Source organism: Thunnus thynnus, chromosome 16 (assembly GCF_963924715.1).
Source record: "Thunnus thynnus chromosome 16, fThuThy2.1, whole genome shotgun sequence".
In the NCBI taxonomy this organism is placed as follows: domain Eukaryota; kingdom Metazoa; phylum Chordata; class Actinopteri; order Scombriformes; family Scombridae; genus Thunnus; species Thunnus thynnus.
In genome coordinates, this window is record NC_089532.1 from 2,080,293 (window position 1) to 2,104,493 (window position 24,201).

Below are 24,201 nucleotides of genomic sequence, written 5' to 3' on the forward strand. Positions count from 1 at the left end.
CTCTTACACTTGTCTTCCCTCCATCTTTCCTTCTGTTTAATCTGCAGGATTTCCTCTTTAGTCTGGTCTCCTCTTTAGATTACCTTTACCCCATTTACCCTGTGAGTGTGAGTGTGTGTGAGTGTGTGTGTGTGTGTGTGTGAGTGTGAGTGTGTGTGTGTGTGTGTGACGACGTGCAGGTAATTTACGGCTGTGAAATTGCTTTATGGAAACGTCCTCTCTGTCTGCCAGAGGATGGAGGGATGTGTTTCGGTGCTTTCTCTCTCTGTGTGTGTGACTAAATATCTTTTATATTTTTTGACTGTATTCTTTGTAAACAGCAGGACAGTTCGTCCCTCTGTCGCCCTCTGCTGGCGAACTACAGAACAGTTTGAACATTTTTCTTCACTTCCAAATCAATCCAAGGATAAAAAGGGACAAAAATATATTTCTGATGTACGTTATGAACCGTCCAGACTGCTGGGACACGTCTGTTTTCTGTCCTCAGAGTCAAAACTAAACCTGGAGAAACAGTTTTTATGATCCACATACCTGAAACAAACTCCTAGAAAACTTCTGCAGCTGAGATCTGCTGCAACTCTCAGTTCTTTTACATCAAACTTGAGGCTTTTGATTCATATCTTGCACTGCACTCTTTTAAATGTCTTTTTACAGTGTCTTGTGTTTCTTTTACATGTTGTTTTAATGGTTTTTATGTTTTATGTAAAGCATCTTGCTGTTGAAAGGTGCTTTACCAATAAACTTGCCTCATGTGGTACAAAAGTCACACTCGTTTTATTTTAATCTCTTCATTATCTGGATAATAACATCTGATCAGAGGCCTTTACATTCATACCTGCTGTTAATATCCAAGAAACACATTTCTGATACAGTTTGCAGCCAGTTTTCATGTTGTACAAGCAGTACTATTGTTTTTATCTTATATTAATGTAATTTTATTTTATTTTATTTGAAATTATTTTAATTGTCTCTTCTTGTTTGCCTCATTGAAATGTTTCATGTCTTTGCACCGGCTACCAACACAAGCCTCACTGAACATTTTACTGATATATTTAGTCTCAACATTTTTATGACTCGCCAAATACATTAATTAACAACATTTTTCTTCTATTTCTTATTCTGTTTTTCCTCATTCACTTCAGTGTACATTTCCAACATAAGATTTTTACACAAAATACGAGCTACAAGTTGTAACAACAACAATAAACACATTCTCTGATTGAAAAGCAGCAGGAGACAAAAAACCTTATATTACCTACCGCCTTCTCAAAATAATAATATATAAATAATATAAACGGTCTCTCATGGATGGTTTGCCAGCACTTTCAACCATCATTTAAGACAAATGTGCACACATTAACACACTCATTATATTGACAGAATTCATCCAGTATTATGCTTCCTTCAAAAAGTATTTGCTGTGGTAATTTAGTAGAATATAAAAGTAATTTCCAGGATATTTGGTGCATTTACATCAACAGAAGGTAGATACAGATCATAGATTGTAAAAGGTCATTTAAACTTTATTATTAAGACATTTGCTTTGCTCCATCAACAACTTCTGTCTCAACTTTTGAAGGCAAACGTTAAAGTCTTAACTTTGACCTACCGTATTTACTGTAGTTGTGTGCACACAGTTTTCCTGTGCAAAGAGAGTTTAGTACTGACATTTCAGGTGTTTGACCTCCACATAAAGTGGTTTAGATTATCTGGATAAACTGTCTTCCAGCCTGTCTGATCATCTTACTGTTTCTTTTTAGTAATGTCACCACTCAGTAATTAACGTGTTATTATTAATTATTATCACTGATAGAAATGGCGGGAAAAATCTACAAAAATAAGCTCCAATTTGTAAAAAAACAGAATTATCCTCTAAATGGGATTGAAACTAATTTATGATTTTCTGTTTTTTTATACTGTTCTGATGATGTTCTGATGTTAAAAGTGGTTAAATTTCCAAAACCATAACTACTGTAAAAATGAGAACGTAAAATAAGAGACAGGAGCTAAAACAGCCTGTTTCAGACAGAGGCTGAACTGAGGGGCTGCATAAAGGACCAGTAGAAGATAAATAAGGAGTTTTTTTGAACTGGAAATCATACAAAGATATTCCAGTAGAGTCCCAGTATATAAATACAGAGCTGGAAATGTGCATGACGTCCTCTTTGACATACAGATCTTCTACTTTAACAGGCCTCCAGCAGGTTACAGTCTCCTTTTTGACATCTCCTCTGATGTTCCCACACGTATCCATGCTCTCAATATAGATCTAACTGAGACAGTAGAGCATATATACTGTATATAAATACTTAGAAAAACAGAAGAACAGTTCAGTTAGCACACTCATTCCTCTGAGGGACTTGAAAGTTTTACTAGCTGGTGTGTTTTGTAATGTTTCTAGTGTTTTATTAAGTGTGTGTGGTGATTGTATTGTGTGAATGAACCATCTTATTGTGATCCTGTGTGCTGTTTATCCTGCAAACAATAGTAAAGAACAACTTTTTCTCTGCTGTCAAAAACGTCGCTTCGTCTGGTGTTTTCTACAGTTTGTGTCTCATGTCATCGAGGTTTGTTCATGTTCTTCTGTCCCAAAAGGCTTTTTTTGTGTGTTTAACTAATGTACCTGTGTTGATAGTTTCACAGGTGTGTGTGTGTGTGTGTGTGTGTGTGTGTGTGTTTTGTCTGCAGACACATTAAAAAAAATGCCTTTTAGTGTGTGTGTGTGTGTGTGTGTGTGGATTCATTAAAGGCGTTGTTAGTCCGGAGAGACGAGCTCTGCTAAAACGCCTGCAGGCTTAAATCCACCGAGATTTCACTTCTGTGCAAGTCTCTCGCTCTCTCTCTCTCACTCTTCCCTTTCCCCCTCCACTGTGTTTATATGTCTCTCGCTCCTCTCTCTCTCTCTCTCTCTTCCCCAAACATCTCGTCTGTCTCTTTACTGTCGTCTTCTCTGTCTGTCAAAATGCTCTTTTTCCTCTTTTCCTGTGTGTTTTAGTCTAAAAAAAAACTAAGCATTGTTTTTCTTTTTGTGATTATTTTTCTAAAAAAAGTGAACATCTTCTTTTTTTGTTATTAAGACAGTTTCCATCATGTCCTCTGAGAACCAGAGAGGAAAATCTCTACTTTTTGTAGTATACCCTCCTCTATTCTCCTGCTTTTATTGTTAAAACACAAGTAATTTTCAGTCTAGTTCTGTTCTGTCCTGTTGGGAAAAAGTTAGATCTTTTCTAAAAACAGACCCGTGAAAAACCTACAAACGTGCATAAATGAATTTTCAAAAAAAAAAGTAGCTGAAGTTCAGGTTCAACTTCTTGCAGCGGAGACTGTTGGAGCTGTGCAGGTTTAGGGTTGACTGATGATTCTGTGAAGCTGTAACACTCCTAACATATAAAGAATATAATAACTGTCGACTTCTCTCTGGAAATCCCTGTCTTTGCTCTTATTGTGAGGAGGAGGAGGAGTTTTTCTTGATCACCTGTTGTGATTTGGTTGCTATATAAATAAAACTGACTTGACTTGAGAACAACGATCTCTTTCTACTTTTTTTTTCTAACTTTTTTTTGTTCTACTTTATTTCTTTAAAACCAACCAACCTTCTTTTTTCCTTCATCTTTCTGTAAAACCGTCACTACATCCTCCTTTATCCTCTCTTTTTTTTTTTTTTTGCAAATATCTCCTCCTCCGAAAAAGTTCTGCACCTTATTTCTCTCTTTTTTTTTTTTACACCTTATAATGCTTTTTCTGATCCCTCTTTCTTTGTGAAAAGATGGGTATTTTCCTCTTTTATCCTTCTGCCTTTTCTCATTCGCCCTGACAAGTGAAACTTCTTCCTCCACCTGCAGACGCTCCTTGAAAAAAAAAAAGAGCATTTTGTCCTCTGTTCTTTTCTTTTCTCTATCTGAAAATCACTCGCTCCCCATTTCTCTCCCTTTCTTTGAGAAAAGCCGAATTTCTCTCTTCATCCCCTGTGCCAAGTATTTCTCTCCTTTTCCTCCCTTTTCTCTGCCTACAAATCACTCCGGTTCCCTCCCTTTTCTTTGTGAAAAGACGAGTTCACCTTCTTTCTCTTCTTTCTCTCTGTTCTCGGAGTGGAACTGAGGACAGATTGACTTTGAGATCTGACCCGAGCTAAGACCGGCTGTCAGCAGGTAATGATAGAGACTTAGAGAGTGACGCCTCTTCACAGAGAGGGATCACGCCTCGTCCTCCACTTAAAAAGAAGCCTTTTAAAATTTAGATCCCTGTTGAGAGAACAGGCTATCCCTCTAAAATACACCTTGATCGATTCCCCCAACTATCTGACTCCTGCAGCAGCGGGGGAACCGAGTGCAGACGTGGAAATAAATCCCACAAAGAAATCGAAGCCTGCGAGCTGCTGCTGTTCCGCAAAAACAGAAAGAAAGAGCATGAAGAGGGTTTTTTTTTTTCACTCCCTTAAAAATCTGCTGCCACTTTTTGACAAAAACTACAAGAAACTGCAAAACTCTGAGCTTCCGCTGAGCAAAGTAACAATTATCTGTGACTGATATTTATGTACTAAAACAAAATTGGGTTAAGGTTAGGGGCTAGAGTTAGGGTTAGGGGCTAGAGTTAGGGTTAGGGCTAGGGTTAGGGAGTTAGGGTTAGGGGTTAGGGTTAGGGTTAGGGGGTTGGGGTTAGGTTTAGGGCTAAGGTTAGCGTTAGGGGCCAGAGTTACGGTTAGGGGTTAGGGTTAGGGTTAGGGGGTTAGGGCTAGGGTTAGGGGGTTAGGGTTAGCGTTAGGGGCCAGAGTTAGGGTTAGGGGTTAGGGTTAGGGGCTAGGGTTAGGGTTAGGGAGTTAGGGTTAGGGTTAGGGGTTAAGGTTAGGGTTAGGGTTAGGGGATTGTGATGGATAATAGACAACCATCCACCATCTTTACTTTTCACCTTGCTGCACAAAGGACAAACTATTGAGTTAGATAATCATGAGGTTTCTTAGAGATGCTGCAACTTCTTTATGACTCCATATAAAGTTGTTGTGAAATCTTCCTAAACTTCATGCTACTGAAAAATGGTGGAAAAACACAAACAGGAACCTCAGAGAAGGCCGAGTTAGGTAAAAGTGTTATGAAAGTTACAAAAAATGATGACGCAGCTCCTTTAACTCCCACACCGGAGTTTCTAACAAGCACACTGACCCTTTTCATCCTGCTTTAGTTCCTTTATTTGGGTAAAAAGAGTCAAAAATGTAAGAATGCAAATGACCTAGTGGCCAAAAACATCTTTAATTTGTGTCGGCTTGAATTGAAAATGTTTAATCTTGAAGAAAACATTTCCAGATATCCACTGAATACAGCTGTATGCATAAAATAATAAGAAACAACAAACTATTCTTCTTCTTTCTATTTCTTGTTTTCTTTATTGTGTAGTCTTTCCATCCTCATTATTTTTATTTAATGTAATTCTGTTTGTCTTGGGTGTTTTAGCAGACATCTTTTAGCTTCCAACCTGTCCAACACAAGTATTTGTTCTCTTAAAATGCATGTATACTTGAGCATATTGTCTGAATGTCTTTGTGTTCGTATCAAATCTTTAAATATTTTAGAAAAAATCTTTTGTGCAAACAAATAAAGAGAGAGAGAACATACACTGCAAAAAAAAGAGGACAATATAAATCCATCTATACCAACATGAAGATGTTTGGGAGTAAAAAATACTGATTGGAGTCTCTAATGTGCACAAAATCAACAAAACCACACAGCTGAAAATAAATTTTCCAATCCAAAAACTCCTCACAACCACCAAACACAAACCGGATTTGTCACACATCCAATTAGGCAGAAAACTTCTCCACGTTTGCTGAAAAAGTGGAGAATCATTAGACCGCTGCTCTGAAATCAGCTTCCACACAATCAGCGGCGAAGTTCATAAGCCACCGAATTAAACCGCCCCCGAAGAAAGGCAGATTTCAGAACAATCTGACCGCGCTCCATTTGACGGGGAGGATGAAGAAAGAGAGAGAGAGAGAGAGAGAGAGATGAAAAAAAAAAGAAAAGACACGAAGCACCTCCAGCGCCCCGTAGCCATCCATTTCTGAAAGCCCCCCTTTCAGAGAGGAAATTAATTTTGAAAGAGGAAGAATAAAACGAGCAGCCGAGGTGACTGAAGGTGCTGTATTAGACTACGCTCGACTAAAACCAAGTCATTTAAACCGCTGGCTGCCGGCTCGCCTCCCTGACCTCCCATCCTCACAGCAGACAGAGAGGAATAATCTCCCTTCATATTTCACTTCCTTTTTTCCCCTGTTTTACACATCCTAAACCCCCCCCCCCGTCTGACCCCGCCGGGCCGCCGTAGAGTCACTTCCTGATTGCCACTCTGGTGATGCTCGGGAACTTTCAGGAGACGGTAATTGAAAAAGTTTCATGGATCTTCATGCTGTTTTTTTTTTAATTTGTCCTGGAGGTGTGTGACATGATTTAGTTTTGTCAGGTGTTACGACAGCGGCGACGGCAGCCAGAACTCAGGCAGGTAAAAAGATGTTTAACTGATTTTTAATAACTTATTCAACTCATATTTCCTCACATACAGCATTTGTCATGTGGGATGAATACACGTGTGCAAAAATGTCTTCTCCTCAACCAGTAATCCCAGTTCAGCAGCAGAAAACACTTTCTTTTGTGCTCCATTACTTTACAGACGTGTAAAACACGTCAAAACCAAGCGGCAACCTCCGGGGCTGTAAAATGAAGCCAAAAACTGCAGTTCCTTGAACGGCCACTTGAGGCTCCAAAAGCGAGTCAATCCCCATAGACCCCCATGTTAAAATGTCCAACTTTACAGCAGAAATAAACATCTTTACAGCCTGGTACAAACAACCGGTTTTGGTCTCTGTAGCTAATTTCCTCTTTCATGACGACTGTACGGGGGGTGAATTTTTTTATAACTCATCCGTTTAAATTTTATTAAGCTGTGAAGTTATGCATAATGAAGGACATGGCTGCTTTGAGTGACAGGTCCGCCAGCCGCTAGGTGGCTTGTTTCAGCCATTCGGCCCGCCTCTTTGCCCATTTTTGATTGGCTGGGAGTTAGGCAGCGTCACGCACTGCCAAGATGACGACGGCCGGAGGGGCTCACTTTGAGCTTGAAAACCGCTCTTCAGAAACCAACGAGTGACGTCACGGTAACTACGTCCATATTTTTATACAGTCTATGGTAAAATGTCTAAATCGTAAAATCAATCAATATGCAAAAAAAAATTATTTTTGTCAAAAAGTAACATCAATGCTAACCGCTAAATTAGCCAATTTGAGTCACGATCATAGACTGTAAAGAATATGGATGTAGCCACCGTGATGTCACACGTTGGTTTCTGAAGAGCGGTTTTGTAGCTTCAGCCGTCGCCATCTTGGCAGTGCCTGACTCCGCCTCACTCCCAGCTAATCGAAAATGGGCAGAGAGGCGGAGCTGAGGTGGCCGAATGAAGCCTGGTTGCTGAAACAAGCCACCTAGCAGCCACGTCCTTAATTATGCATAACTTGATGGCTTAATAACATTTAAACAAGTGAGTTATATAAAAAATTCACCTCCCGTACAGTTGTCATGAAAGGGGAAATTAGCTTGAAATTGTACCAGGCTGTAAACATGTTTATTTCTGCTGTAAAGTCGGGCACTTTAACATGGGGGTCTATGGGGATTGACTCGCTTTTGGAGCCTCAAGTGGCCATTCAAGGAACTGCAACTTCTGCATTGGCTTCATTTTTTAGCCCTGGAGGTTGCTGCTTGGTCACAACAGTCCCGTAAACTGTGACGTGATTAGTTTCACTACATGTTCACTTGCTGCAGTTACGGGACCGCGGTGACTCCAGGTGGCGAGCTGTCTTTGATGAGGTATCATGTCTGGTTTACGAGACTTGAAGTGCTGGGAATCGACCGAACAGTTTCCAGATTTTACTTGTTCCAGTTTGTCTCTAACGCTGCATCACCAGCCTGCAGGCGGCGCAGCTATTTTTATTATTCTTGCTCAACCGTCCTAAATAAATATGATGTTTCAATCCTGCATTTTGCAGGCAAACAAAAGTTCATCAAAAATGTGAATCGACTTGATTTTTTGGCCACATCGCCCAGTTCTAGCAGCGTTTTATGCAAATCAGATGATCTGTGGCTGGGTTAATTTACATTTGTATTCTTGGTGAATATCCTGCTAAATACAAAAAAAAGTGCAATGATGCAAAACTTTGCTGCCCTCACAATAATTTGGGAAATACTGCCTTCGACTCTGTGGTCAGTGAGATGAAGCAGCACCTTAAAACAAGAATAAACTCTAATGAGATCTGATGAACTGATCTCTGATGCTCTGCAGCTTCCTGTACATGACAGTAACTGACTCTCAGCTGCAGCCGACTGTATTTGACTGAAGTTGAACGTGTCTGACTGCATGTGACTGTCCCATCAGGCCTGTTGTCCTTGCTTTGTAGTTGTTATTATTTGGCGTTCTGCCTAAACGCCTTCACTGCCTCCGACACACCGTGAAATGCTGTGCAGCTCTGAACGCCTCCTCAGCTTTTACCACCACAGTAAAGATCTGGCTGCAGCAACAAACAGCATACTGCAAATCATCCAGACAGCCACTAAACAGGGACACCAAACCTCTGCCTCTATGTGTGTGTGTGTGTGTGTGTTTGTTTGTTAGAGAGGGAGAGTGTATTATGCTTCCTGACAAGGGTAATAAGATTGTAGAGTTGCTGCTGTAAAGAAACTTTTCAAAGATACAAGAGAGCAAAATCTCTCTAAGTGGCCTTTAACTTTCAAAGTTTTAAATGTAGAAATACTACTGCAGTAATATTGTCCTTATAGGAGATGTAGAGGAGTATAAATCAGATCAAAATATCAGGTCAGACTAGTGTGCAAACTTTGACTAGAAAGAGCTAAATTTTTGTTTTTGCTGTTGTAGGTGAACAGAAGAAAGAAGCTGAAATAGAAGTTAAAATCCACAAGGTGGCGCCACTTTATGCAGGAAGTTGGGACAAAAAAAGATTCAGTCGAAAAGCTGCAGAACAAGCGTGAACCTGCACCTCGAGCTGAGATCGTTTTGTCAACTGCTTTTTCCGATCTCAATCAGCTGACTTCATTGTCCAATCAGAGCAGAGTATAGAGTCAAGTGGTGACAGTACTCACAGTCCAGGTGACTCTGTCTGATTCCCTCCACGTCTTCGGCATGAATGAACTGGTAGCACCTCTTCCCCACGATGTCCACTGGAGTCAGATCCATGTAGTCGCTGATCCTGAGACACACAAACACGTTAACAATATTACAACAGACTGGAAAATATATTCATTGATAAAAAGAATACTATATGTTTGTTATGTTGAACATTAAACATGGTCAAAGTTTCAAAATTTGAGGTGAACATAAGTTGAATGCTGCCTGCAAGTCAAAACTCAGGGATTCAACCTGCTTTTCTACCTTGCCGATGAACCGACGTCGGCTCATCGCAAAAGCCTATAAACATCCGTCCGTTCTGTATCCTTGGTTGCTAAGGTGGTTGCTAAGGTTGTTGACGTTGTACGCTCTCATATTTCAGATCTGATTCAGCTCCAACATGTATGGATGGATTTGAGAAGTTTATATTTTCAGTAAAGAAGGAGAACAAGAAGTGAAATCCTGCTACTATAGTTTGTTTACGCTTCCTGAAGCTGACCAATCAGAGCAGAGTGGGCTCATCAGGAGGCGGGGCCTTAAAGAGACAGGAGCTAAAACAGCCTGTTTCAGACAGAGGCTGAACTGAGGGGCTGCATAAAGGACCAGTAGAAGATAAATAAGGAGTTTTTAACTGGAAATCATGCAAAAATATTCCAGTAGAGCCCCAGAATATAAATATAGACCTAATTCTCTATTCACACAAAACCAGCATCTTACACTTAAATCCAGTTTTAAAGTAGAATTCAATAAACTCTTCTCATCTTCACAACTGAGAGATTTGATAAGTAGAAGAACAAATTGTTGGAGAGGTTTAAATCTCTCCACTGTGGCCTCTGCAACTTATTTTTTCTCACATGATTTTGAGAATATCTGTAAGCTGAAATGTACATTTCACCGTGTTTGGTTTGGTTTCTTCGCATTGCATTGAGCTCCTACACCGAACTGCAAGTAGCAGCAAGTGTTGTGAAACTCTGAAATATATAACTTGTCACACCGGGACAATTTTCTCTGTACAGTTCTGGTACTTGCCAATTAAAAAGAAGGATTCAGGGAAGTAAAAAAAAAAAAAAAAAAAAGCTTTATATCCAAACAACAGAGACAGAAGCCTGTCTGTCTATTGTACAGGTAACACAGAGCCGCTTTAAAAGGTTTAATTTGAACAAATTTGCCACAGGATAGACAGAACAATTTCCCCGGTATCATTCTGATAGAGGACGGTCGGGGGGGAGAGACTAATGTCTGGCAGGCAGATAACAGCACACTCTGTTCTTTAGAAAAACCCATCCTCCCATTTTCTCATTCTCTTAGAAACTCATCCTCAAAATGGGGCTGTAATGGGAGCAACGCTTGTCTGTTCGCCGCGGCGACGATTTCTGTCGCTCCGCATTGAATATCATCATCTGCCTTGCATTGTGTCCCTTTTTCCACCCACAAAAAAAGCAATCTGTCTACTATCATTTTTTCCGCCTCTCTTTTTATAATAAAACATGAAGGGGTTATTTTTTTTTTCCCCGTCTGATATGAATCTCCCCGGTCGGGCCGGTTAACTCCTGAGCGAGATCCTGATGCCTATCTGCTTTATCTGGACAGAGGGAAGGAGATAGATCCATCAGCGACATATTTCACCAGGGAGGATTGGGTCAGACTTCCTCATGAATAAGAAGCTCCGACAAGGGAGACAACTTTTTTTTTTTTTTTTTTCCTCCCTTGAACAGCAGGTATGAAGCATGAATGCAGAAATAGTCAGTAAAATCGAGTTTTTTGTATTTCACACTGGTGCTCGAAAAATTGGATATGTAGAAGCAGTTTCTCTAAAAAAAAGTCAATTAAATGATCAGATGAATGTAAAACAAGCTCATTCCAAAAAAAAAAGTAAAATTATATGGAAGCTCAAAGACGACATAAGTGAGAAAAATACTTTTTGTTTTTTTAGCATATCATCAACAACTAAAATTGTTTTGTAATTGCTGCATAACAAACAATAAACCTGGATTTTGGAGGCAGATACTGATATTTTTCACAAATGCATAATGTAAACAAACATTCGTGATTTATTGGCCGACATGTACACGGATACTTTTATCTGTAAAAAGCTAATATCAGCCAAAATATTGTCATGGTTAATTTATTGCTCTAGCTCTAATCTTGACAGTTTATATGTAGCTTTTTAAAAGTTAGTGGAATAAAATAAAGTTTGGAAATATGGAAGTACGGTATTGTGCAAAAGTTTTAGGGCACTTTAGACATTTCCATTATTCTCCATAATGCAACACCATCAGGGAGGCAATTTATTCTGCAGCAGGACAACGAGCACAAACATCCAGCCAGAGTTATAACTAAGAACCGTGTTCAACAACAAGAATAACAAGGAGTCCTGCAACAGATGGACTCTGATCTCAACATCACGGAGTCAGTCTGGGATTAACATGAAGAGACAGAAGCAGCAGAAGAAGAAGAACTGCTGCGACTTCTCCAAGATGTAGGAACAACCGACCTGTCGAGTAGCTGAAACACTGAGAACTGCTGCTGGTTTAAAGGCGAAGCTGCTCACAGCAGATATTGATTTACTTTAAGTTTCTGCTGTTTACTCAACTTTGGATCAAATTAACTGATCAATTAAAACTATTCATGACATTATTTTTGAAACATTTCTCACTTTAGTTTTAGTGACTAAAACCTTTGCACAGTACTGTATGTTGTCATATAAACATACAACATTTTGTATGAAAAAAAAAAAAAAATTACAGCATTTGGGTTTTCACTTGTAGCTTTTTTTTGTCTTTTCTTGCCTTCCGTACATTCCAGGTTTTGTATTTTAACTTTAAAAATGTAACAAATATTTTCATGTAGAAATTATGAAATGGCAGGTTAAAAAATATGAAAGAAATTTAAATATTTTTCTCACCTGAAGTCACAGAACACAATACTTTGAACTTATGTTTGGATCTTCACATTTTCCTATATGTGAATTTTTATTATTAGACTTTTATGTCTCCTCTGGTCTTCTGTACAAATTTCACATCGTACGTTGAGAAAAGAATTGTTTCAAAATGTGGCATCACACGGCTCGTTTCCTTTCTTCTACCTGTTCTCGCAGTAGACGATCTTGAGGTCCATGTTGACTCGGGTGACGAACATCTGACAGTCGATGCGAACCTCGTTGATGGTGGGCGGCGGGAGGGCGTGAGCCACCACCACCATCCCCATGATCTGATTGGGCACCGAGCGGCTGTGCGTGAGCGCCATCCTGATCCGCAGACGCCCCGTGATGTGGATCACCTGACCGGGAGGAGACAAACATTCAGAGAGGACATGGATTAACCTCAGCAGGAGGAGAAATATGAGGTCAAAGGTCAAAGGTTATTAGTTTGTTTATTATTAGTTTAGTAGATTTTCTTTATTGCATCACCAGATCATTTTCATGTGCACTGACACATCTTATTTTCCAATTCATTATATTTTTTATTTGATTTAACCCTTATTCAACTGGAAAAGCCTTGTTGGTTTCCATATTCCTGTATTAAAGAATCTTTTTCCAGAGTGTTTTGACCAACGTGCAGCAATAACGAATCACAAAAAACACAAGACAGATAAAACAGAATTTGCCATAAAACTAGAATTAAACAGAAATGTGATTTAAAAAATGATTAAATTGTTAGAAATGTTAGAGAAACAAGCTAAATGGCATCTTAAAAATAAAACAAAGAGCTTTCTAACATAAAATAAATTTGAAATGTCAGTACAGCCGATCTCACATCACAGCTGATGTCATTAACCTGAGTATTTGTTTATTTCATCGTAAAATAATAATTTTATCTGCAGCTCAGCAGCTTGATCATGACGGCTGGTCAACATGGTATTTATGAACTGTGATCAAATTTTATACGTGTTCTGTTGTCTGACAACAGAAACAGAAAAATACATAAATGAGAACCATATTGTGAGTTTGGTTGTATTAACACACAGTGTTTGTGATCACTGGATCTTGTCTTAAAGGTCTTAAAGCTCCTCATATCGAAGCAACAAACAACTAATATGAGATGTGATGTTTCTGCAACTTGGTCACACAGCAAACACATCTGATCCCAGGACCTGCTGAGGCTTTTTTTTTTTTTTAAGTAATTAATTTTTCTTTTAGTGCATTTCTGTAGTGAACATCAATAATATCTCCTCATATTTTTCATTCACTGTAGAAATTAACTGGCGCTCATTTTTCCCACTTCAAACATCATTTTAATGAGCTTTAAACAGAAGAATTTTGGGATTTCAGCAAATCAAACATCACATTATTTTTTATAGACGTCTTCCTGCTCATAATTTTCTTTTTCTTTATGTTTCATGTGACCTACAGCAGGACTCAGCTTCCTTCTGTTTTGCGCAATAAAACTGATTTATGATTATTCAGAGCTTGTAAATGCTCTAAAACAGATCACAACCTTTATATTATGGTCTGATTTCCTATATTAAACTCTGTCTGTATGTATAATATATGTAAAATAAGGAGAGGTCAACACAGAAAAAGACAAATGATGACGACCTTTTGGGGGATTTTACCTCACTTTCTTTTTGTTCTTTTTCCTGAACTGACTGGATGGAGAGAACGGGAGGAAGAGGAGGAGACGGACGGACGGAGGGAGAGTGAAGGGTGTAATTATCCGGAGCTTTAAAGTCTTGTGGCGCTTCAGAAGTCTGTCGGATGCGACAGATCTGCGGGAAATGTTAATCAGCTGCTGCTCGTCTGGGAAAAATGTTTGCTCGTCTTTTAAAACGCTGTGTCACCACTTTTTTTTCCTCCTCTTTGGTTACACGTCACATCTACAGTAGGAGAGTCAAAGAGTTTGTCTAAACTCTGAAGAGTCTTAAAGTTATGCAGGACAAGTTAGGCTATTCAGAAATGACATCATTTTGCATATGAGTAGTGCTATACTAAGGATGTGCAGAGAGCCCAGTATTTGTATTTGTATCTGTATTTGTTGAGGCAGCAAAATTATTTGTATTTGAATAAAAGTGGAAAGAGGCTTAAATATCCTGTTTTTGTTGTCATTAAACTTTTAGTTTTAGAAAATTTAAGTGTTACAATAAGTGTGTCAGTAGTTCAGCTTTATCTCTGGAGAACACTCCCAACTTTGGAACTGATGTCCAAATTAAGAAATGTGCGTCATGTAGCAGGTGGATGTGACTCCCTTCGTTGAGACCTGCTGATAGACGTCACAGCGGAGCAGAGGAGAGACACTGAGATAGTGATGTAACCGACCTGCACCCTGGTAGTTGACATGTTTTATTTTTCTTCCTGAAAACAAATAATTTTTAAAATATTTGTATGAAACAAATATTTGTAAAAAAAACCCCACTATTTGTGCTTTGTCGAATAATGTATTTGTATTCGGGCACACCCCTATAGGAAACTTTTTATGTAAAAATACTAAAAATGATGATTGAAATTTTGTAATTTTTTGTTGTCTTTGTGTTCAGAAGTTTTCAATCCTGCACAAATATCCATATATGAAGATTAACATTAAAAACATGTATTGATAGTGACGATGGATACGTTTAGCGACGTCACTGTGATTCATATCAAGCTGTGATGTCATGTTTTGTTTACATGATGGTGAATCTACTCGACGGAGTTACACACAATGTTTCACGATTTCTACAAACAACGCAACAAACGTGATTGTCTTTGTGACATTTAACAGGCAGTTTCCTCCTTGTCGCTGTAACATTAGCTGACATGTCGAACACTCACACACACATTAAACTGCGTGACCTGTGATTGACGTCTCAGAGTAATAATTTTTTATTGTTTATTTTTACTCTTAAACAAGTGAAAAATCATGTCAGTAACTTTTTTTTAAAATATATTGTATCAGACATGTGTCCACTGTAGTGGGCACCATGCCTCAACAGAATAAAAAGTGATTAATGGAAATCTTTTTAACTAAGAGCAAATGGTATGAATACACATAGGAACATTAGATAACAACAACAGTAGAGAGTATAGAGTGGACAGATGTATTTTCAGTCACAGGATATAATGTACAAGAAAAATATTATTAAAAACTTGGTAAAAGTATTTCAAACATCTTATTTAGTTGAAAAATATACGTTTTACCTGTTTTTTTTTCTCTGAGACTAAAGTATTTAACAGATATTCCTGAGCTACTCGGTTCATTTCCTCCACCTTACACCTTAGAATTTATTTCAAGATTCAATATCTCAAAATCACAGAGAGAGTCAAAAATGATATTCAGATGGAATTGTAGACACCTTGGGGGTTCAACACCTGGTAGTTGGGACATGGTGCTACAACTTAAATGGTTCAAGATGGCTTCCAAATATCTGCCCGCTGTAGTGGACACCATGCATGAAAGGGTTCAAATCTGATTATCCAAGATAGGCAAACAGGTGATTTATGAGTAACTTCACTGGGAAATAAAAGAAAGACAGAACAGATAACATTTAATATTACACAAAATGTATTTATGGATTTTGTTAGTGACAAAGAAGGTGCAGGATCCAATCAAACAGGTGCCGGTCCCAATCGGTCCCAATCTGGGAGGTCCAGGATCCTGTTCCATATGAAGCTCCACAGCTTTTATCCAAACTTGGATTTTCTGATCTTGTAAATCAGACAGGTTTGATGTTGTGTGGACCAGAGACTCTGACAGTAAACAAGCAAATGTAGGTGCCTTGCTCAAGGGCGCCTCTAGATTAGTTAATAAGGGAAGCAGGAAGTCGTTCTGGCTCTGCTGCAACACGACGGCTTTAAAACTACAAACTGTAACGCTGCATTATGTGTGTGTCAGACTGAAATATATGCAAGCGTGCGGGTGAATATTTATGTGTCTCCGCTGTGATTTGCATGTGATCTGAGTCTGCCAGGTGGAACTTACACACACACACGCACGCACACACACACACATGCACGCACACACACACACACACACACACAGACACACAAAAACACACACACACACACTCAGACACACACACACAGTAAGAGAATAAAACATCAATCTTCACTGATGGTTCAGCTGTCTCTCTTTACTCTACTGAGGAGAGGACGTCTCTGCTTTAAAGGAGCAGTCTGCAGGATTTAGTGCCATCTAGTGGTGAAGCTGCAGGTTGCAACCAACTGAATAAACCCCCCCTCCCCCTTCCTCCCTCCCCTTCCTCCGTCCCCTTCCTCCCTCCACTTCCAAGCTGCGAAAATTGCGTAAAATTCCCTCTCTAGAGCCAGTGTTTGGTTTGTCCATTCTGGGCTACTGTAGAAACATGGCGGCTCCGTGGAAGATGACCCGCTCCCTCTGTAGATATAAAGGCTCATTCTAAGGTGACGAAAACACAACGATTCTTATTTTCAGGTGATTAAACACTAATTAAAACATACTTAATATGAATATTATTTTCCATTTCTGCCCTTAATCTTACAAACAGGTTATTTAAGTTTAAGTAACAATATAAAAGCATTTCTGGATCACGAATCGATCACATTTTATAGTTTTATCACTGAGTAAGTTTTTATTCTACAATAATTTAATAAACAATAAATGTAACTGAAGAATCATTGAATTGAGGAATTAATTTTTTTTTTGTCAACTTTTGACATTTTGTCTTTGACAATAAAGTTACAGCAGCTTGAAGACTTTCCACCGCTGTCTGCTGTCATACTTGATTGTATTAGTCCGGGATACACACACACACACACGCACACACACACTCACACTCACACACACACACACACACACTCACACTCACACACACACACACACACACACACACACACACACACAGGCTCGGCAGCCCAGAGAATCCTCTTTAATCCCGCCTCTCGATCTGCGAGCGGAAAGACGGTCACAGAGCTTAGAGGCCTGATGTTACACCTATAGGACTGAGATCTGTATATGCAGCACACACACACACACACACACACACACACACACACACACTGTATACATACACAGGTTTCCTTTATGCACAGAGGAAGAAGCATCCGTACATACAAAACCATCGTTAAGATCACCTAATCCATGTCGTCCCACCTGCATGCGGAGAGAGAGTATGTGTGTGTGTGTGTGTGCGTGTGTGTGTGTGTGTGTGTGTGTGTGTGTGTGTGTTACAGATGTACATCCTGCAGAATCACAACATCACCTTTTTTAAAATCAGTTTTTCTTTCAACACTAAAGATTTTTTGAGGTTAATTTCCTGTTTCAGGTGATTTTTCTGAACTTTTGTACATTTTTATTTTCCTTTGTTTTAAAACTAGTTTTCATTTTAGAAATTGGAAGATTTAGAAATTGTGTTTCTTTTCTTTTATCATGACCAGCGTGTGATTCCACAGATGAAGCATGAAGCTCGTTGACTTTGCATTAAAACAGTGATTAGTTCATTTGTCTTTCACATCATCCTTTAGTTTTTATTTGTTGGAGAAAATTGTTCTTATTTACAAAGTTGCTTTTTATTTAGTTTTAATCTTGTTTTCATTGTGAAAAAAGGTTTTCAACAAATATTTCTTTCATAGCTTTTGTTAAAAACTCATCAGGTTCAGTTTGAAACGAGTCACTGTGAACATTAAATCAACTAGAACTTTAACGCAATAATTATTTTTCTTTTGTGTCTGAACCAGAGTTGAGAAAGTTGTTCTCACCTTATATCCTGAGGACTTGATGTGCACTCCTCTCTTTGTGAGCGTCGACTTCATCCGGACGAAGAAGGATCTCTCCAGAGTGTTATCAGGAGCCAGAAGACTGGGACTGCTGGACTCCACTGACGGACAGAAACACACAAACATGAAGAGAACCTTAAAAAAACCATATAAACACTCCAATTCCAACAGAAAACCTTCATAAAGTCAAAAGGTAGCGAGGGCTGAAACATGAGCAGAATGGCTTAAACCTAACTAATAAATACAGTCGGCCAATCGCAGGTGCTGTCAAACCGTCAATCATCTCGACGCAGCTCGTATCAATCACACGGTAAAATGTCAAAACACGTCAAGAAGGAGAAAGACAACAGGAGCAGGATGTTCAGACGCAAATGAAAGGTTTGTTAAGGGAGGAAGGAAGAGCGGTTTAGTTTGAAAGGCGTAATAATCTCATGTCATGACGATCTCAAGTCTTTTTACCCTTCAGAGCACAACGTCGGACACAGGAAGTACATTTTTGCACCGCTCCGTGTGTCCGGTGACGAAGCAGCGGCCGAACCTGAAGGTGAAACGCTCCGTTTGTCAGAAATCGACTGCATATTCATAACTTCTCCATCCGTCAGAGGGAGTGACGGCAGGAGGACCCTTCGAGTTTTACATGCATAAATATTTTTTTACATTGAAAAAAATGATGTTAAAAAAAAGTTTAATTATCTCCTGTAGTCTGTAACTTCAGCTTCTGTCTTCTGTGCAGAGTCCGAGACTTCATATAAAAATAATCAGCTTTATTCCACACTGCACAACTAGTGGTGAAACATTATAGAAAAACGACACAACAGGTCATAATGTCAGTCGCCCCGAAAGTGTGACAGATGCCGTCTAGCTGGCGTATAGTCATTGTGAGGCGGAGCGGCTCAGATGACGTATATATATATATATTTATATATATGTGTGTGTGGACAGATTTCCTCATTCAGAGGAGACGTGAAGCGTAAATGAACGAATGGTCGCAGTTACACCCGTGAGACCTGAGCTGCAGCTGCACAGATTAAAATGAGAGCGTATCTGCTGCGGGTGACGTGCGCTTGAGAAACGCATCTGACACGCTCGCTGTCTAGACACGAGGTTAGTGGTGAACAGAAGGCTGCCGGTGTAAATACGGTCGTGGTAAACAAAGCGATCAGACTGCATGAAATCCAGTCAGATCAGGAAGCTTTTAGAAATATCAACAGTGTGAGTTTGGCTACTATTGACTCCAAAGAAACTCTGACATCATGAAGGAGGAAGACTCCAGTATGTGCAGGTAAAGATGTGTTATTGTAATGTCTGGTCATTCCATACACTCACATGCAACTGGAATAATTTGCTTTTTTTCTTGGAGAATAACGGAGCTTGAAGCTGAAGGAGCACATCACATATTCATTTATGTGGATGAAGTCGGCTTCAACCTCTCGGGAGGAGGAACATGATTGGGCAGAGGGCCTCTGTTACAGCGCCAGGTCAGAGGAGCGCCAGTATCACCGTCTCCAATGACGGCGTCCTTCGCCACATACCGACTATCGGTCCACACAATACAGAACAGCTCATCGCGTTTCTTGATACACTGAATGAAAGACTGGTTCTACCTGCAGAGAGAGGGCTGTTGAGGCCTGGCACGACTCTGTATGTATGTTGGTTTGCAGCTCAGCCTCGTATGATGATGTAATTCCTCCCGGCATACTCTCCTTTTCTGAACCCGACTGAGGAATTCTTCTCTGCTTGGAGATGGAAGGTATATGATCACCGGCCATATGACCAGATGTCCCTCCTGGAGGCCATGAATGCTGGTTGCCTGGCAATATGTGCAGAGGACTGGCAGCGACCGATACGCCATGAAAGGAGGTTTTTTCCCCTTTGGTGCATTGCGAGGGAAAACATCCAATGCAATGTTGATGAGAACGTGTGACCTAATCGCCAGGAACCAACAGACTTAATGTGAACTTCTGAGTGTTTCAAAGTTTTTATGTATAATATTCAGCATTTCTGAGTTTAAAGTATAGAAATGACAAGATGGAAAAATCTGATGCTTTACAATAAAAAATTTACTTTCTAAAATTCTAAATTCTTGAAGTGAAGAAAAGGATGCAGAACAAAATCTGCACCATAATGAACGTCTGGATTTGTCTAGTCTAGGTTCTTAATGTAGGTCTCACATGTCATCAACAGTTCATGAGCACAAAAAGACCTGAACACAAGAATCTCATCTCAAAAAAAGTGTAAAAGGTGCAGCTTTTATCTGGAGAAAAGAATACAGTTCATGCTGTGATATGGCTGCTCGTACTATAACTATGTAAAGTATCAACCAGTGGAACAGGCAGACAGCATACAGCAGGCAACAGGCATTTAGCATCATTTTTAACGTATTGGGTAGTCCTATAGACTTCTGATCAACTCCTACAACGTCTGAAATAGACGCCATGAGACCGATGATGTTTATATAAAGTGACAAATTTCAGCCTGGTCGCCAGAATAAAATGTTGGCATTGTTGTTATGTTTCTGCAAACCTGTTGAATGTGCTGATATGTTGAATATGTACATTTCAACACCTGTAATACGGAGCATATTAACATTTCAACAATAATATCATATCAACATTTCTGAAGTGACATCCTTCACATGACATCTATATAAGCTGACTTATTTCTTATTAGGAGGTGGAGCGGTTGCAACATTGACCACCAACGTGGACCACCTCACCGTTTTTTTATTTTCTTTTATTTTAATCCATGATCTTTCTCTAACCCTAACCAAGTGGTTTCTGTGCCTAAACCTAACCAGACCTTAACCACCACGTCACACCATAAAATATTTTTAACAGTGACTGCCGTGATACTGCATGTTGAAGAATGATGCTAAAGTGGTACCAGTGCGTTAAAAAGTGGCGCCGCGAGGTCCTGACCAAGCTTCCATATGTGACGAGTTGGGAACCAGCTCATATTAACAGCTGTATTTTGTTGAAAGAATATATTAATATGACAACAAGGTGAGCTGTTTGATGGAAATATTTGCTTTTGTTGCATGTTTTTAACGTCACTTTGGTGCAGCAACTTTCAGTTTCGGCCTGTGTGAACGGACAAATGTGTTCAAGCAAACGAGAAAAACTGTAACGCAAATCCTCCTCTCTCTCTCTCTCTCTCTCTGTCTCTCTCTCTCTCCGTCTCTCTCTCTCGTGTAAATATGTTTATGTGTGTGTGTATTTATGTTCATGCTACATGTGTGTGCTCGTGTGTGTGTTTGAACACTGTGAAGCTCGTTGCTTTCCCTCTTTTCTAACTCCTTTTTTTTTCCCTCTTTCCTGAACGCAACTCCCCTAACACACACACACACACACACACACACACACACACACACACACACACACACTCATTCACACACACACACACACACTCACACACACACTCATTCACACTCTCAGGTCTCTGGTGGACGCGGTGGTTTGATCAGCGCTGATACGTGTTGACAACGTCTAATCTGAAAACATTGAAAGAAATGAATTAATATGCAAATTCATCCTTTATAATATAAATGTCCTTGAAGAGAGAGAGAGGGGGGGGGGGGGGGGGGGGGTGAGAAATAGAGAGATGGAGAGAAAACGAGAGAGGAGACAGAAAAAAAGACAGAAAGGAGGAAAAGAAGAAGAAAAGAAATGGACATGAGAGAAGAAGAAGAAGAAGTAGAGAAGGAACAGATTGAAAGAAGAAGAAGAAAAGGACGGACACATGATGGAAAAGGGAAAGAGGGAGAGGGGGAGGAAAAATAAAAAAAGGAGCTTGAACAAGTAAAGGAGAGGTGGAAAAGAAGAAAAAAAGACTGTTGAGGAAAAAGGGGAGAAAGGGAGGAGAAAAGGAGTGATGAGAAAGGAGAAGAAGAAGAGAAGAAAGAAGAAGAGAACGATAAAGAGGAAGAAAGAGAGGGAGGGAGAAGTGGGGAAAAGCAAAGAAGAGATGGAGAAGAAGAAAAAAGAGGAGGATGGAAAGAAATGAGGATGAAGAGGTGGAGAGAGAGAGGGAGGGAGGTAGAGAGAAAAACAAAAGAGTGATGGAGAAAGGTAGAAAGAGGGATGGCAGGAAATGGAGAAAGTGAAGAGGAGAGTAGAAGGAGAAAAGGACAAAAGGGATGGAAAGAAAGAAGAGAAGGAAGAGATGGAGAGAGAGAGACAAAGTGAAGGAAAAAAGAGAGTAAAAAGGTGATGGAAAGATGGAAATGAAGGACAGGAGGAAAGAGGGATGAGCAGAAGGAGAAAAAGAATAAAAATAAAGATGAAAACAAAGAAGAGAGAGAGAAGGATAACAATTGAAAGAGGGATGGAGAAAAAGGAGGAAAGGAGGGAAGAAAACAAACACAAGGCTACAAATCTTTGTCTCCTCCTCCTCCTCCTCCTTTTCTCTCTCCTCCCCCCTGTTTTCCCTCCATCCCTCCATCCCTCCGTCAGTCGTTCACTTCTCTCTCGGTCCTCCAGGAAATCAGCCGCCGATCTGACGGAGGAATAATGATGATGGAGGGAGGAAACAGAAGAAAGGGAGGACGGATGGACGACAGGGGAGCAGGACCCTCTCTCTCTCTCTCTCTCTCTCTCTCTCTCTCTCTCTTTGTTATTCACTTTGAATTAATGGGATTAGTTTCCCCGCAGAAACACACACACACACACACACACACACACACACACACACACACACACACACACACACTTCCAAGGCTGTGTGTTGTGTTCGTTTACAATTAAACAATTTCTGCATGAATGAAGTGAAGAGAGAACAGACGCAGGAGGAGCAGAGAAGAAGAAGAAAAAGACAACAAACGAGAAGAAGAAGAAAAAGGGGGGAGGTGCAGGGGGGGGAGAGGAGAAGAAGAGGAAGAGTGGAGGGAATAATCAGAAAAAAAAGGAAGATAAAAAGAAGAAGGACAGGAAGAAAAAGAAAAAGAATAACAGGAAGAGACGGAGGAGGAGTAGAGAAGAAAAGACGACAGAAGAAGAAGAAACAGAGGAGTGGAGGGAATAGTAAGGAAGACAAAGACAAACAGAAGAAGAAGAAAAGAAGAACAAGAGGAGGAAAGGTAGAAGAGGAGCAGAGGTTGACAAATACTGACGCTTTGTCACGTCCCTCTGGCGTCTCACGCAGACGCACGACACACAACTAGATCCAACGTAGACACATCCGACTCAGAGCAACCAGTGAGGTCTGGTTAGGTTTAGCCACAAAAAAACACTTGGTTAGGTTAAAACCATCGCTTGAAATGTTGTCGTGGCAACAGTAAACACCACTTGTGGTTGGAAACCAGCGGTTTCCTGCAGCAAAGTTCACTTTTCACCAACCTGCTTCCTCCTAAAAAGGAAAATGTCACCTTATATAGACGTCATCGGTCTCATGGCGTCTTATGATGACGCGGATGGGTTGACGGCCTGGTGCGGCTCATACCGATGCTGAAAGGAAGAGAATAAGAGGAAGAGGAGGAGGAGGAGGAGTGGGGGAAATGAAAAGAAGTAAAAGACAACTAACAGAAGAAGAAGAAAAAGAAGTAGAAGAAGAAGGGAAAAGAGGGAATAATAAGGAGAAAAGACAGAATAAGGATGACAAAAGGTGGAAGGAGGAAGAGTAGGGGGAACTGGATGAAAAAGAGGACAGAAGAAGAGAAGAAGAGGAGTGAGGAAGAAGAAGAGGGAAGAGAAATATGAGGAAGAGTGGTGGAGGAGTGGAGGTAGTAAAAGAAGATGATGATCAAAAGAAGAAGAGGAGGAGGAGTGAAGGGATAAAATGATGAACAGAAAAAGAATAAGGAGAAAAAAGAAGAAGGGAGGAGAAAGAGAAGAGCGCAAAAGAGAGCAGAGGAGTGGAGGGAACAATAAAAAACAAACAGAAGAAGAAGAAAGGGAGGAGGAAGAGCAGCAGAAGGAACTGGATGAGAAGAAGAAAAACAGGAAGAAGAAGATGAACACAAAAGAAGAAGAGGTAGAGGAGGAAGAGTGGGAACAAGAACAGAAGAAGAAGAAAAAGAAGTAGAAGAAGAAGGGAATAGAGGGAATAATAAGGGAAAAAGACAGAATAAGAACGACAAAAGGGGGGAAGGAGGAGGAAGGAGGAAGAGGAGGAGGAGGAGGAAGAGGAAGAGCAGCATTGGGAGCCAGAGGAAGAAAAAAAGAAGATGAACAGAAGAAGAGGAGGAGGAGGAGGAGGAGGAGGAGGCGTGTGGGGATTCAGAGGTGTTTTCTCATTCTGCTGGTTGGGCGTGCGTTGCCGTGGCGTCTTCGGGGACGGCGCTCCTACAAGACAAAGATTAGCGCTACAAAGGCAGCAGGTGGCTGCCGGCGCCGCGCCGCCCGACTCTGGGACCTAATTATCTACGGCACGGAAACTTTCC

At 40.2% G+C, this 24,201-nt stretch overlaps 1 protein-coding gene across 4 annotated transcripts in view; it reads right to left on the reverse strand.

The window, feature by feature from the left end:
- Window positions 1–24,201, reverse strand: part of LOC137199794 (neuronal PAS domain-containing protein 3) — a 373,346-nt gene that overhangs the window by 13,797 nt on the left and 335,348 nt on the right. For all 4 annotated transcript variants that reach the window (XM_067614341.1, XM_067614340.1, XM_067614343.1 and 1 more), the window contains 3 exons: window positions 17,808–17,926; window positions 12,246–12,439; window positions 9,136–9,242 (listed from right to left, as the gene is read on the reverse strand). In XM_067614341.1, the coding sequence (XP_067470442.1) occupies window positions 9,136–9,242; window positions 12,246–12,439; window positions 17,808–17,926 (420 nt within the window). The remainder of the gene's footprint in view (window positions 1–9,135; window positions 9,243–12,245; window positions 12,440–17,807; window positions 17,927–24,201) is intronic.